General features: G+C 48.4%; 1 protein-coding gene across 1 annotated transcript in view; it reads left to right on the top strand.

Annotated features, from left to right (window-relative positions):
• MONOS_7783 (uncharacterized protein) overlaps window positions 1-13,979 on the top strand; it is a gene marked incomplete at its 5' end in the record, with an annotated part of 41,495 nt that overhangs the window by 13,358 nt on the left and 14,158 nt on the right. Inside the window, one exon of the mRNA XM_067878135.1 lies at window positions 16-13,949. Coding sequence (XP_067721244.1) covers window positions 16-13,949 — 13,934 coding nt within the window. The remainder of the gene's footprint in view (window positions 1-15; window positions 13,950-13,979) is intronic.

Here is a 13,979-nt window from a genome sequence, read left to right as displayed (position 1 = left end):
CATGAACAAAATTAGAGAAGATCCAGTGGTTATCCATTCGTTTGCACCGGATTCTTTCATCTCGCACATCTTGCCTTCGATCCACAAACAGCTGAGTGACTGCAAAGACCTCCTCAAGCCGTTCATTCTGAAGAAGCAGGACCAGTTTCCGAGGCTGTTCCTGCTGTCTGAAGAAGAAATAACACAACTTCTGTCATTCACACGCTCTCCACACGGAATAAAGACATGTCTGCAACGTTTGTTTCCGAACATCCGAGATGTATGTTTGATGGAGGAAGAAGGACAAGAGGCGAAGAAGAGCAGCACACTTAAAGCAAGAATAATGATTGAAAAGGAACGAAGGCGCCTTCGTCGAGAAGAGGCGTGCAACACAAGAGGAGATTCAACCGACTCGTCTTCTGAGCTACTTGGCTGTAACTCCTCAACCTCCACTTCTTCCTTGGAGCTGACTGGCACTGGTGAAGGAAGATCTCCCCGAAGAGGCAGAAGCGCCAACCGTATGTACTTCGACGGAGCATCAAGCGACTCGTCTGCTTTGTCTTCTGAGTCATTTGGGGATGATGAATGGAATGAGAACAACATGAACAACAGCACTGTCTGCGCAGACGATTCGAGCGACACCTTTTTTGAGACTGTGGGCGACCCACAGGCTGCAGAAGCAGCAGCTGCAGTGCAGTCACACATGCGAGCACACTCACGCACACTCAGCTCAAAGGGAACTTTTGGAGCATTTTCTGACAATGGAACAAACGGTGCCAGGAGAGGAAAGACACAACAGCAGGGAATGGGACAGAATGATGAAGAAACAACAGGAGGTGAGAGAAAAACAGGCTCTCCACGTTTGACAGATCCTTCGATTGACACACGACACGATACGATCACAGGCATTTCTGTTGCAGAATCAAACGACAGTTCGCAGCAGATGAGTGGAATGATGATTCCCAACAGCCCATTTTCCGATGCCTTGGACTCTTCCCAGAACTTTGGGAAGAGCCATCCCAAAATCAGCAATGCTGCTCGGCTGAGATACAAGTCGCTTCCACCAGATGGAAATGCTGCATACTTAAGCGCCTCGAGGCGTAATTTGCCTCCGTTGGTTTCATCGTCGCTTGTGCCTTCATCACACCACTCTCAACAGAGGACAACTTCTCCAACGATGATTTCACCGCATCAGCAGTATTCAGAGCTGCAGTCAACACTCACTTCTGATTCCTTGCAGCAATCTTCTCTCTCCGTCTCCAACTTCGGCCCACAGGACTTGCGCCGAAGGTCGTTTTCGCAGCCTGGCAGAGAAATGCGGAAAAGATACATGTCCATCCCGTCGCAGGCCTTTCTGAGGCAGAACTCGATGGAGTGGGAAGGGATGGGGCAGATGGCTGTGTCTGTCGCTGCCAGCTCGACACACGATGAATCATCGCTGCTCAAACACTCACGACTGTACCAGTCTGACCAGGAAGATTCATCTTCTGTGTTCCATTCACATTCTCGGCAGTCTTCGTTGGTGCCTCTCCGTGACTCCATCAGCAGCAGCAGAAAACCTTCTGGCAGCCTCAGCTCGGCCGGCGACATGATGGCATCTGCCGCGACTGTGCAGGTGACCCATCCACACTTCAATGTGGGGAATGAAGCACAAATCTCATCTTCGTTCCATTATCTTCCGCCTCCTTCTGAGATGAAGCAGAGCACATCGTCAAATAACATCGACTCTTCACTGTCCGCTCTCGATTCGTCGCCAATGCGTCGTTCTCGCCAGCACTCTTCAAAGTCCAGCAAAACTACCATCCAATCGTCTTCTATGATCGGAAGCGACTCATCTGAAAGCACCACATCTGAAAGAACGAGCAGAAGGAGATCGCTTTCTGAGTCATCAGCTGCGGATTCGATGTCCATTTCCTTCAATTTTGCAACAGACAGCGTCGATTCAACCTCTCTTTCGAGAGGAAGAGACAGAAGCGAGCGAGGAATGGCTGCTTTTTTGAGAAGATCTGGTGAAAGGAACAAAAGACGCTCGATTTCTCGTGAATCAGACATGAAGCATCCACGAAAGTACTTCAAAGGAAGGCGAAGTTCTGCTTTGCCGATTCTGTCAAGCATTGGAAAACGCAACTCTTTCAGTGAAAAACGCAGCAAGGCCGTGAGTAATTCGCAGATGAGGGACTTTTTGGCAAAGATGAATGAGCGCAAAGAAAGAGTGAATGACAACGAGGGAGGAGACGAACTGGCTGAAATGCAGATGGACGAAGAATATTTGCTGCAAAAACAAGAGGAAGATTATCTGTTAGAAGATGGCGTGGTTGAAGATCAGTATCATCAAGTATCTTCTTCAACACTTCCCAAGCGCATGTCAACTGCTGCCTCAAGCAACATAGTTGGAATGCCATTTGAATTCAGACACCCAAACAGACTGCTGAATTATTCTTCAAATCAGAACAGAATGATCAGTGGAAGCCAAAACAGCTGTGCAAACCTGCGGTTTAGCGTATCTGGAGCACATGGGATTTTAGGGGAGCACTTTGTGTTTGAGCGTCCTATTGATTTTGTTCCTGGGAGAAACATCATTAGCTTCCTTCGTTCATTTGACAGTGCTGTCAGAACGGAGCTGATGAATCTGATTATGAAAGCAGTGATTACACTTCCGCTGGAGCTGTACAACTCAGCCATTCCGTCCATTGGTGAGTATCATCAGTCGTCACCCAGCTTCATCGAGCAAATCAGCAAGGATTCGGTGTCATTTGCAGACGTTGAAAGGAAGAATTATTCGAAGGGAAAAAGAAGGCATTCTATCTTTGGTGTGAAAATCCCGAGAGACAAAAGGATGATTGAGCATCACCACAAACAGAAGAGGAAGATGAGGCACCTCCGCAGATTGGAGCAAGAAATGGAAGAATTTTCGAGAAATGACGAGGAGCAGCTGGTGGACATAATGAATGAGCCACTGGAATCCTTGTCTCCTGCATCCACCAAAGACGATCTCCTCACGCTGGAACAATTGGATGGAGGGTTTGCGGGTGAAGAGGAAGAGGCCTGTGAAGATGCAACTGTGTATGACCGCTTTGTTGTTGGAGCAGGAGGTGCCAGACAGAAAGGCAGCTGGAATGCTTCAATGAAAGCAGGACTGGGTGAAGAAGGCAATCAGGGTCAAGATGTGCACTTGCAAATGCCACCTGAGGTTGTGGCAGCTATTCATTCAAAAGCACGAAGCACAGGTACATATCAAAATAACTTATCACCACAAAATGAAGCAGCAGATGCAAACCCACAAAGCCCACTGCCGCACAACCCATCCCATTTGGACAAGATCTTTGAGTCCATCAGCGAGAGCGAGCACGCAAAAGAGAGCAAAGCAAAGACTCCACAAACACTCCGCCCATTCAATCAGATGTTGGGACTGGCTCCAAGTCTGATGGATCAGATTCTCGATGAGCAGCTGGAGTTCATTTCCTCTGCACTTCTGATGGGAGTGACGCCTCGTGTCCGGTTCTTCCTGGAAAAGACCATCGCACAAGCTGTGTCTGTATCATTCACTGCACACTTCAATTATCGTCTGGTAGCGCTGCTGTCCGAACTGCAGAAGCTGCTGACTGAACGAGACGCTGTTGCTCGCTATTCTTCTGAGGAAGAAGCGAAGATGCCTCAGTTCTGCGCTCCTTTGATCACCGATGAGCAATTCCAAGATAAATTGAGATTAGTCTTCCTCAATCTACATCAGATGCAGGCAGAGGTGCAGTTGCTATTTTCTGCTTTGCAGATCATGCAGTCGTATGATGTTCCTTCGCCTGTGCGGCTGAAAGTGGAGCATGCCATGCTGACTCTGTTGCCTGTGATGAGGGCGATTTCGTTCATCAACAGAAACAAGAATAGTATTTCGCGACTGACAAAGCTGATCAATATGACAGTGTTCGCGTACCAATTCCCGTTTTATTACATTCCTGCCACAGAAGCGCTTTCTAAACTGGTAAAGGAAGTGTCAGCACACGCAATGAACTCAAAGCAAGTGGAAACTGGAGGAATGCAACGTTCCTCGTCTTTCCTGTTCAACAGACCTGGCACAACACCCATCAGCACATTCCAACAGATGACAAAGAACACATCTACACAAATCACTGATTATTCACAGCCTGTGATGTCTGTGCTGTTTGGCCCAACGATGCTGCCATATGGTTTCCAGTATCTGGGCTTTGAGCTGTCTGCACTCACATCATACACATTCTTCTCAACAACTTTTGTGGATGATGGGATCGTGAAGGAGTTGAGCGATACCATTCACTCATCCTTGTATGCCTCTCAGCTGCTGACCAAAATCACATCTTGCATCTCTTCAATGTTCCCTCCATCAATGGTGAAGTTCTTGAATGAAGGGCCTTCTCCTTCATCCACTTCAGAGCATCTTTTCCCATCTGCTGTGCAATTTCTGTCTTCTGTCAATTCATCTCTCCCAACACCAGCACCTTCATCTGATGACGTCACATCAGCTTTCCGCTCCTCGCTCACTGAAGCTTCGTTCGTGATGCCTGCTTCAAACAGGCCCTCAATGGCTCTGCTGATGAGCCAGTATTTCTACCCGTTGGTTGACTACGTCAAGGAGCTGGGCACATACTGTGGCAGATCGATATTCAATGTGGGTGCTGCTGAGAACTGCGATCCAGCGCGGACAATCATCTCGTTTGTGAGGGGGATAGCGGGCTCTGGTGTCTGGGGTGTGATTGGCAACATCCACCTGCTTTCACAGAGTTGCCTTGAGACACTTGGCGTTGTGTTGGAGAAAGTGGCAGATGCAGCACGGCAGGGAGTGCACAGATGCCACTTCACCGAAGACAGCAGCACGCTTGTTGTGCCTGGCTTCTGCTTATTTGGCATCTCATCTTTGAATGCAACAGGAGAACATTATCCAGAATCGCTCAGAAGGCTGCTGAGACCTGTTGTGCTGACTCGTCCGTCTCCGCAGTCAAGTTTGATGGTGGATCTGACGCTATCTGGGTTCAAATATGCTGAGGTGCTTTCGAGAAGAGCAGCATATCTGTGCTCAGAGTTCTGCCTTCTCTCGAAAAGAAACATCAACATTACTGATGGAATCATGGCGACAGTTGGGAAACATGCTTCAATGACAAAGGAGTTTGTGATTGAGCGATACATTAAACCTATTCTGGAGAATCCGATGCGGCTGTCCACTCAATTTGCACTGCCAATACTGACATGGATTGGAGATAACAACAACGTCCCTTCTTTCCTGGAAGACTACGTCATGAAAGAAGACACGATGAGCCAGGCACTTTTCGGCTCAGAATTAGCAGGCACACTCAATGCGCAAGCTAAAATGCCTTCTCATCCAACTTCTCCCGCAGACATTGGGCCACATGTGAACAGCAGAGAACAACAAAGTGGATATGAGAACAGAGTTCATTTTGCACATTCAAATGCAACAGATGGATTTCATCAACAGCGTAATCATCATCAGTCCAAATCTGGAAATCACTTTGCATCAAACAATGCACACACGAACCACAAACAAGCAAACATTCAATCAGTTCCATTGTTGTATCGAAAGAAGGTTACTCGCTGCACTTGTCCCAACAGCTCAGGCGCAGCCGGTTCTGTTGAATCGACTTTCTCCTCAATAAACGATCCAGAACAACCTCAACTGACTATGCTGGATTTTGCACTTCGAAGTGAAAAGATGATATTCGTGACAGAGTCCATCTCTGTGTGTATCACACTATTCAGACATGTGTCGTGCATTATGAGAGATGACGAAGCCGAGCGCTTGAAGCACCTGTTCTGCACCATCTTTCCCGAAGTGGCAGAAGTGCTCCTCAAAGAATTCTCAAAGCATATGGGCACTTTTGACAGAGGCAGCCCAATTGTGCAGCACGGCGATCTGATGTCTCAAACGTACGACATCCTCTTTCCCGACAAGTCTGCTTTCTCCTACCGCCTCACCTCATTCCTGACGCGCTATCTGGAATCCCCCATCTCCTCCAACCTCATCACGTCGTATGGGCCTTTCCACGAAAGCGCAGAGCTGGCGGCTGCTGAGGCTTGCCTGGCGAAGGAACCGGCGTTTCTGAGGCCGCACAGCAAAAGCAACTTCCAGTTGTTCGAAGAAGTGATTCAAAACACAAAGTCTTCTTCGAATGCTTCGAATCAAAGGCAGCGTGAGCTTTTGAGCAATGAAGGCTACACATTCAGTGCAGACGCCTCTCATCCTTCTCTAACAGCAAAGCAAGGACTGCCAGGCTATTCAAACAAGAAAGAGAATGAACCGTCTTTGCTTTTGGATAGCATCTACGATGGCTCTTTTGCTTCACAGGGAGCACAAGCCCGCAGAGAGTCGATCTCTTATCCTCGTTCAGTGAGTGTGGATTCGAATGCGGATGAAAGCTCGATTGATCTTTCTTTTCTTTCTCCTGATGGAAATGTCAATTCTGATGGATCAGATGGATCTAAAGCAGCGCCTCAGTCGCCTCTGGATACTGCTTCGTCTGCTTCTTCCTCTGCTGCAAGCTCTGCTCAGGTTCCTCTTTCAAAACCTCCAAAAAGTGTATTCTTTGGAGGAAACTCATCAGAATCAGCAACATCGCCTTCATCTTCTTCTTCATCAACATCTTCAACTTCATCAACCTCATCAACCTCATCATCTTCATCATCTTCATATGTGCTCAACCCACCCCAGGAAATGTTTAAGCTCCATCCCGAGCAAAGAGAAGCCATCATCCGCAAAGTGATGGAGCTGCACATGCTTCTCAGCCCACCTGGCTTCCACGAGCCACTCAATTCAGGAATAACAGCATCTGCAGGTCCTGTTGTCGTACTTGGTGAAGCTGGGTGTGGGAAGTCAACTATCATCTCTCTTCTGGCAAAGGCTCAGACAGCTGCTGGCCATCCAACACGTGTTGTGCATTTGAATCCAGGCGCGCTCAACCCGATTCAGCTGCTCGGCTCGTTCAAGTCGATGAAGACGATGATCCGTGGCGATGCATCAGACGAGCAGCTGCAAGGCAATCGAATGCAGCGGCTGAGGTGGAACAACCTTGCCAGCTACAAGAGTGACTTTGATGTGGAAGATGTGAGCAACACAGAAGCAGGAGAAAACGAGGTGTTTTCGGGGATTCAATACACCCCAACTCCTTTTGCAAATCCATTTGATTTTGCATCAGTGACAGAACAGAATGTGAAACGAGGAGACAGACAAAAGTCCAAAAAGAGTGGGAAGAGTATGCAAGATGTGGGGAAAGCGGAGCCGCAGTTCACAGTTGTCCTGGAGACTCCTAGCAAAACGAGAGATCTCCTGTCGCATTCGGGGAAGGAGAGCAAAGGAGCAGGCGAGATTCTGCCTGATTACAACCACGGCCTGCTCACGTCAGTCATCCACGAGTTCACAAAGCGAAGCAACATATCGAGCGCTCTGGCACCTTCAATTGCTGGCATGCCAAAAGTGACTGCAGCATCGTCTGTGTATATGCCAAACAAAAGAGGAGAGGCAGGTCAGCCGTCAATTCCAGCATCTTTGGGTGATCGCATTGCATCGAGCATGGTGAAAGAAGAGGAAGTGATCTTTGTTGTCGATTTGTGCCCTTCCATGTGCACCATCAGCAACTTGTGCAGCAACAACCCATCGATCATCGAAGGAAGAGGGTGCGGAAGAAGTCCTGCAAGCATTCTATCTCCTGATAAGATTGATCCATCAATGCAATGGATACTCTATCTGATGCTCCTTCTCTCTCCTTCAACCAGGTTTGAGAATGCGCTGTGGCAGGATCTGATCAAAAGAGACCGATTCGAAACGAAGCAGCTCATCCAGAAGCGGCTCTTCGTGCAGAAGACACGCAATCAGAGGGGCAATGCGTCTGTTGGAGGCACACGCAGGCCGACTGATGCCAATATCAGATCAGGCAGTGCACTGCAGAGCATTTTGGGTGCAAACTACTCCAAAATGCATTCACAATCTGCGCAGAGCCTGTCGGGAAGGCTGTTTGGCAACGGATTTGACGAAGACAGCTATTTCCACATGTCGAGAGCAAGCACCACAACAGCCAACCTTACAGCCCCTCATTCTGCAGCAACTTTCATTGCAGCTCGTCAGACTGTGCTGCAAATGACACGGTCACAGCTGAAGAAGACAGTCTTTGCATCGAACCAGAATTCAACAAAGAACAAGAGCCACAGCAGTTTTCTGCATGGAACAAGTGGATCTTCTCTTCCTTCTTCGCCTTCTCTTTCAGACAGAGAAGACAACATACAAGCAGGAGAGTTGAACAAGACGTCGATGAAACTGCTGGAGACGCTGAAGCAGATGGACGAATGGAAGCTGGACCGCTCGTTTTACTGGAAAGTTCTGAATGGGCTAAAGGGAAAGAGGAAGAACAAGCAGAAATATCGCGCCATCACACCAAAACAGCTGGCGAAGCTGATGTCAATACCATTTTACACGAAGATGAAAGACGACAGCGAAGCAGCAGAGCAGGCGATAGAGGCGTATTATGCCAGTCTCATCCTGTCCGACCCCGCATTCGCCCAGCTGTTCAAAAGCAAGCCCGAAACATATTTGGCGACTGACACTTTGATTGAGTCGTACTGCTACCATCAGTTCCAGGAGCATCATTGTGTGCTTCCAAACATGAACAAAATCACACTACCTACTAATGTGAAGATTGTGATAGAGGCAGACACGCTGGAGAGCCTCCCGATTTCTCTGCTGTCATCCATGCGGTATCTGACCATCCCTTCTTTCCTGGTGAAGAAGCCCGTGCGGATGCTGATGTACAAAGAGCTCAGCCCTCTGAACGAGTCCAAGACAATCATCTTCCAGTGGATCCAGAAGCTCCTCATCACTCACTTTGTGGTTGAGCGGTTCCACCTGATGTCTGTTATTGACAGAGGCAAGATTCTGACACTGTGCTATGCACTCATCAACCACGCTGCAGCACTGCTGACAAATTGGATTCAGGAAGCAGGAGACTTCATCCGCAAGTACTTCGGCAAAAGGCATGTGCTGAAGTTAGATGACGGCTCTATTCCGTCGCTGGCGCAGGAATTTGATCATTTTTCACCTGATGTTGAGCGAAGCACTGTTTATAATGCATTCTCATCAGCTTCGCCACATGCAGATCAATGCACACCTTGCATCATCTCCTCAGCATCAAATGCTTCGTCTTATTTGACATTCCCTTCAACAACGCCAACATCCACAAGCACAGCCTCTTCTTCTTCCTCTTCTTTTCCTATGAATTCTGGAATTGCCTCTTCATCCTCCTCCTCTTCCTGTGGAAATTGTCCTTCCACCCCGTTTTCCACTCTCTCTCCTCGTTCAATCTCCACCACTTCTTCATACTCTTCATCTCCTGCTCACTCAGCATCCAACTCTTCCACACACATCTCTTCTTCTTCCTCTTCACCTGAGCTAACTGCCTCTTCCGATCCTGAGCATGCACACAGCTCACCATCCAGCATCTTTGCTTCTCCCACAATGACTGACATGCAGCCGCCTCCTCATCCTCATCCACATCCTCAGCAGCCTCATCAGAAGAATAAGATGGCGAGTGGAGAACGCTGCGATGCGCCATGGACGTTGGCTGAAGAAAGCTTCCTGCGAAACAGCTACCGCTTTGACAAAATGATTCACTCATTTCTGCCAAATGTGATTGCGCTGTACATTGCGCACACTAACTGCTTCTTGCCCCAGTTCATCACCACTGTCACAGCCAACTACAACCGCAATGCTGCTGAAAAGGGCAACTCGCCCGTTCTGCTCCGGGACAAGCGTCTGCCCGACGAAGGTGCTCGCATAAAAGCCAAAGCCACAAAGAGCAGCTTATCCTCTGAAAGAAGCAGACACTCACGAGAGGCACGGAATGAAGGGCAGAAGATCTCTGGTCTTCAACAGCAGCAGCAACAGCAGCTGTTCAACCTGCGCCAGGGCAAACACAGCAAAAGCACTTTGGCTCTGGGTGATGAGAAGGACGACAGCCGAATAGACGAACTATCAACACAAGGCACACTCAGCAGCAAAGCCGAGCAAAACTCGCATTCTCCTTCGTCCACTATCACAAAGACATCGACTGTCTCATCTGGTTTTGCTCCGTCGCAAAGTTTGATGACTGACCCACTCCGGACAATCAGCAATGTTGTCATCTACTGCATCTATTGGGGAATGGGCGGACTTTCACTTGCAGACCAGATGTTTTCTGATGCGTTTTCTGAGTTTCTGTGCAAACTGACGCCGTATCCGCCAAAGTCTGACAAGTTGAACAAAGTGAGAGATCATCCAAAAGCAGATGATTCACCCGAGATGCATGATTTGTACAATCTCGACAGCTTCTTCGCGCTATCGCCGCCAAAAGTGTTTCAGGAGTCGCTGATGGACTACTTTGTCAATCTCGAGAACGGAGAGTGGATGTCCTTCCAGGAATACAACCAGAACAAGCTGCACAGTGAAGAGCACGATTCAGGCCTCTTCCTGTCGAGGCAGCAGCTGGCTGAAGGATTATCGCCCGCACAGCAAATATTAATGTCAAAGCAGAACAGAAGAAGCGAAATCCCAGCCACACCAACCTCACAGCCAATGCCATTTGGTGCAGGCGTCTCGGGCTCTGCCACACCTGTCACTATGACTTCATTGCCGTCTTCCTCTCAGTCTTTGCTGCATGTTGATTCTTCCTCTGCATCCAACCCGACAAGTGTTCGAAATGTGTATGCCAGCAAACTTTCACAGCCAACACGCAGCTCCAACCAGCCGACGCATGCTGAGTCGACATATTCCCATCTGTCAATGCACTCTCAGATACTCCAAACACAATTCTCTCCTCTCAACCACGTGATTAATCTGCTTCTCCTCGCAAACAGACCAGTGATGGTAGCTCATTGTGATGCACAGACTGGTCATGATCTGATGAAGTCGCTGCACTCCACACCGTACACGTTGCCGCAGAACAGAAGCGAAAAGAGAGGAAATGCGATCTTCATTCCTTTCCCAATCTATCCACACACAACACCGCTGGCAATGTGGAGGGCCATCAACAAGATCAACGCAACACTAACTTCAGCACAGCGCACCATCAGTCAGAACACGCAAAAGGAAGACACCACCATTCAATTGGAAGGCCCACAGAATGCGATGAGTGTTCTTCCTGAGAGAGATGCCAACTGGGCTGCTCCTTCGTCTGCCTCTGTGTCGACGCCTGTCTCATCCATTCAGGCATCTGCGCTGGACTGTCAGAGCAGATATCTCTCCATCCCCACAGCAAGAGACCTGGATGAGATGGACTCCTTCAGCTATACGCCAATGCAATCTGTGTCAACACCATCTTCAATTGTCACTGGGCCGTTGACTACTTCAAAGGGCATGCCGTTCACTGAGAAGGAAAAGAGCACATCTTATCCAACACAATCAATGACACCTCCACTCACATCTTCAACCTCCATTGTGCAGAAGTCCATTTCTTTGGGGATTCATTCTATTTCTCTCACAGTTCTATTCGACATCTGCCCACCAATCTCACTAAAATCTCTCGAAATCATCAGAACTTACGCTGAGCGCAGGCATTTCGTGAACCTTTCTAACAGAGCAGCTGATGAGCAGTATCTCGAAAGCCGCAAAGAAGGCATCAACTTTGCTGTGTTTGCCGCACTGCCGATTGTGCTGTGGCTTCCTCCGCGGTTCGCAAGGCACTTCTGTCCAGTTGCGGTGCGTGGGCAGACACCGTCTGAAAGATTGTCGCTGTTAAAAAGGTACTTTTCACAGAGAATGGCACGATGGTACCAGATGGCGCCTGGTCTGCAAAACAATGAGGACAAACAGCCATACAGGAGAGGAAATAGCTCAACAGTCTTTTCAGCAAAGCAGCATCCACAACAGACGCAACAACATGAAGGCAACACATCCAGTTCTGGCACAGCACTTACAAGTGCAGCAGCACCTGCATCGTCTTCTCGTATTGCAACTGCTGAGTCTTCAAATAATACAACAGGAAGTGATCCGTATTTCACTCCACTCACTTTTGAGATGCTGAGCGGAAGAGATTCCACAAGCAACACGTATCCTTCGAAGCATGCGACAGAGGTTGATTCTGAAGCAGATTTCGACCTGGAAAGCAAAATGTCTGAGATCAGCTTCAACAAAGAAGACTCACTGGAGACTGAAAGTGAGTCGCTGGATGAGGAAAGGAGCCTGGAAAACAGTCTCGATACAGAAAGTGACAGCTCCTCGACTGTATCTTCTGCTTCACTTGTTGCTGGCGAAGGATCAAACGTAAACATCCGCTCTATTCCACAAACATCCACGACTTTGCAGAACGCTCTTGATCGCATCCCAATGCTCACACTCTCTTTCTTCTATATGTTGACATTCCATCCACATTACATGCTGCTTACAACAACTCATCGCGCATTGCAGGCCAAAATCGCTGAGCTTATGCCCTCATTCACTTCTGCTCCTCTGAACTTCCGGTTGTCTTTTCTGGTCATTCAGAAGCTTTCGCAGTCTGCCCACGAAGACACAAACGTGCTCAGCTCTCCTGAGTCGCTTTCTGTGGCGTGGATTTGTGCATGTCGTGATGTATTTGCAGATCGACTGACAGCTTCTGAAATGGCTTCCTTCGATGCAATTGCCTCGTTCTTTGGCTCCTGCTTGCTGAAAGATGAGCTTATCAACTTTGACGATTTAGCGGAGTTTGTGATTGCGCTGCCGAATAAGAGAGACCCCGAGTCAGAAGAAGAGATTGTGGCAGAGCTGACTGACTCGAAACACTTCCATCTGTTCAAAATCACAATCGAAGACAGCTCCTCTTCGCTTTCGAGGTATCTCCGCACTCTGTCGCTTGTGCACTCCATGCCCATCATTGACGATGCGTTGGGGGTAAAGCTGATGAAGATCGCTGAAAAAATTGCAGATTCACATGTCTGCTTGTTCACACCCCCACATTCATTCACTCCTGAGATACTCGGCGCAGTCTCTGCCATTGCGGAGGTGCAGTTTGTGATTCTGCCACTTGTCCCATCGTATGGCACGTTCATTTCCTCCCTCCGCTCGCTGATGGAGACCGCCATCTTCTGCAAGAGCAAAATCATAGCAGCTGTGTTTCTGTCTGAAATCGCTGACATGTCATCCCCCAGTGATCTTGTAGACTCCTCCCGCAAGATGCGTGTGGACGTCGGGTTTGTGCCTGGAGAGACAGACAGAACAGCAGACAGAGAAATGCTGGCCAACCCGTCTGAAGAGACATGGTATGACTGGAGCGAGCACCTGCTGGCTAGTTCGCAGTCGTCGATGCTGAAAGGGTGCGAGCAGTATGCATATTCAGATGATGTGCGGAGAAGCTGTTCCGTCGCCTTCTGCACAAAGGACAAGAACAACCCTGACTCTTTGACTGAGTCTGAGATCAGCTCCATTCTGGAGTGCATCGTGAGTTCTTCCACATCTTTGCTATATCTCTTCTCTGAAGAAGAGGTCGCTGCACTTCTGTTGGAGGCACGTATCAATGGGCGGAGTGATGCAATTGACGAAGAGTGGCTGGTGCGACAGCTGAAGCAGAACTTGCGATTTTTGTTTGTTGCAGAGACGCTATCACTTCCGAAGGAGCAGATGCCTCTTGCTCACAATTATGGAGGAGCGAATTATTTGAGTGGGAATATGAGCAATGAAGGAGCAATTGCTTCAAGTTCTTCTTCTGCTGTTGCTGTGAAAGATGCTAGTTTGATGGATAAAAGCGACTATTGGATTGGATCGCTCATTCAGCGTTTCACAGACAAGAAGAATGAGTCTGTTCGGAAACTGATGGTGGCACAGAATTTGTTCTCTTCTCCATTCAAAAAAGGAGAACATGCTGCGCAAAACTCATCATCTTCAGCTTCGGCTTCGGCATCTTCAACTTCATCGACATCTTCTTCTGTTTCTTCTTCAGTTTCTGCTACAAATAGCTTCAAATCAGATTCGTCTTCATCGCTCTCGAGTTCTGGTTCGTCGTTCTATTCATCTATTTCACCTT

Source organism: Monocercomonoides exilis (assembly GCF_001643675.1).
Source record: "Monocercomonoides exilis strain PA203 chromosome Unknown scaffold48-729018, whole genome shotgun sequence".
NCBI lineage: Eukaryota > Preaxostyla > Oxymonadida > Polymastigidae > Monocercomonoides > Monocercomonoides exilis.
The sequence above is the reverse complement of the archived record's forward strand: the minus strand, read 5'-3'. Positions and strand labels throughout refer to the sequence as shown.